Below are 226 nucleotides of genomic sequence, written 5' to 3'. Positions count from 1 at the left end.
CGGGGCAGGGGAGGGCGCCGGGCCCACGGGCTCGCCCCCCACCCACGCCCCTCACCTTGGGCGATGGCAATGGACTCGAAGCGGTGCAGCTCCTTGAGCAGGCAGCTCCTCTCGGTGGAGTGCAGGCTGTAAATGAAGTCGCGCGCGCCCTGCGCCGTGTTCAGCGCCTCCATGGGCTCCTTCTTGGGGTGGGTGCCCAGCGCCCGGGGGCTGCCGAAGGAGCCGC

The 226-nt window shown here is 72.1% G+C and overlaps 1 protein-coding gene across 1 annotated transcript in view; it reads right to left on the bottom strand.

The window, feature by feature from the left end:
* The window catches only part of TMEM65 (transmembrane protein 65), a 40,903-nt gene extending 40,683 nt beyond the window's left edge, over nucleotides 1–220 (bottom strand). The window contains exon 1 of the mRNA XM_006916568.2: nucleotides 56–220. Within this exon, the coding sequence (XP_006916630.1) occupies nucleotides 56–173 (118 nt within the window). The 5' untranslated portion in view covers nucleotides 174–220. The remainder of the gene's footprint in view (nucleotides 1–55) is intronic.
* Between the last annotated feature and the right edge of the window lie 6 nt (nucleotides 221–226).

Source organism: Pteropus alecto, unplaced genomic scaffold (genome assembly GCF_000325575.1).
Source record: "Pteropus alecto unplaced genomic scaffold, ASM32557v1 scaffold164, whole genome shotgun sequence".
Taxonomy (NCBI): domain Eukaryota; kingdom Metazoa; phylum Chordata; class Mammalia; order Chiroptera; family Pteropodidae; genus Pteropus; species Pteropus alecto.
The sequence above is the reverse complement of the archived record's forward strand: the minus strand, read 5'-3'. Positions and strand labels throughout refer to the sequence as shown.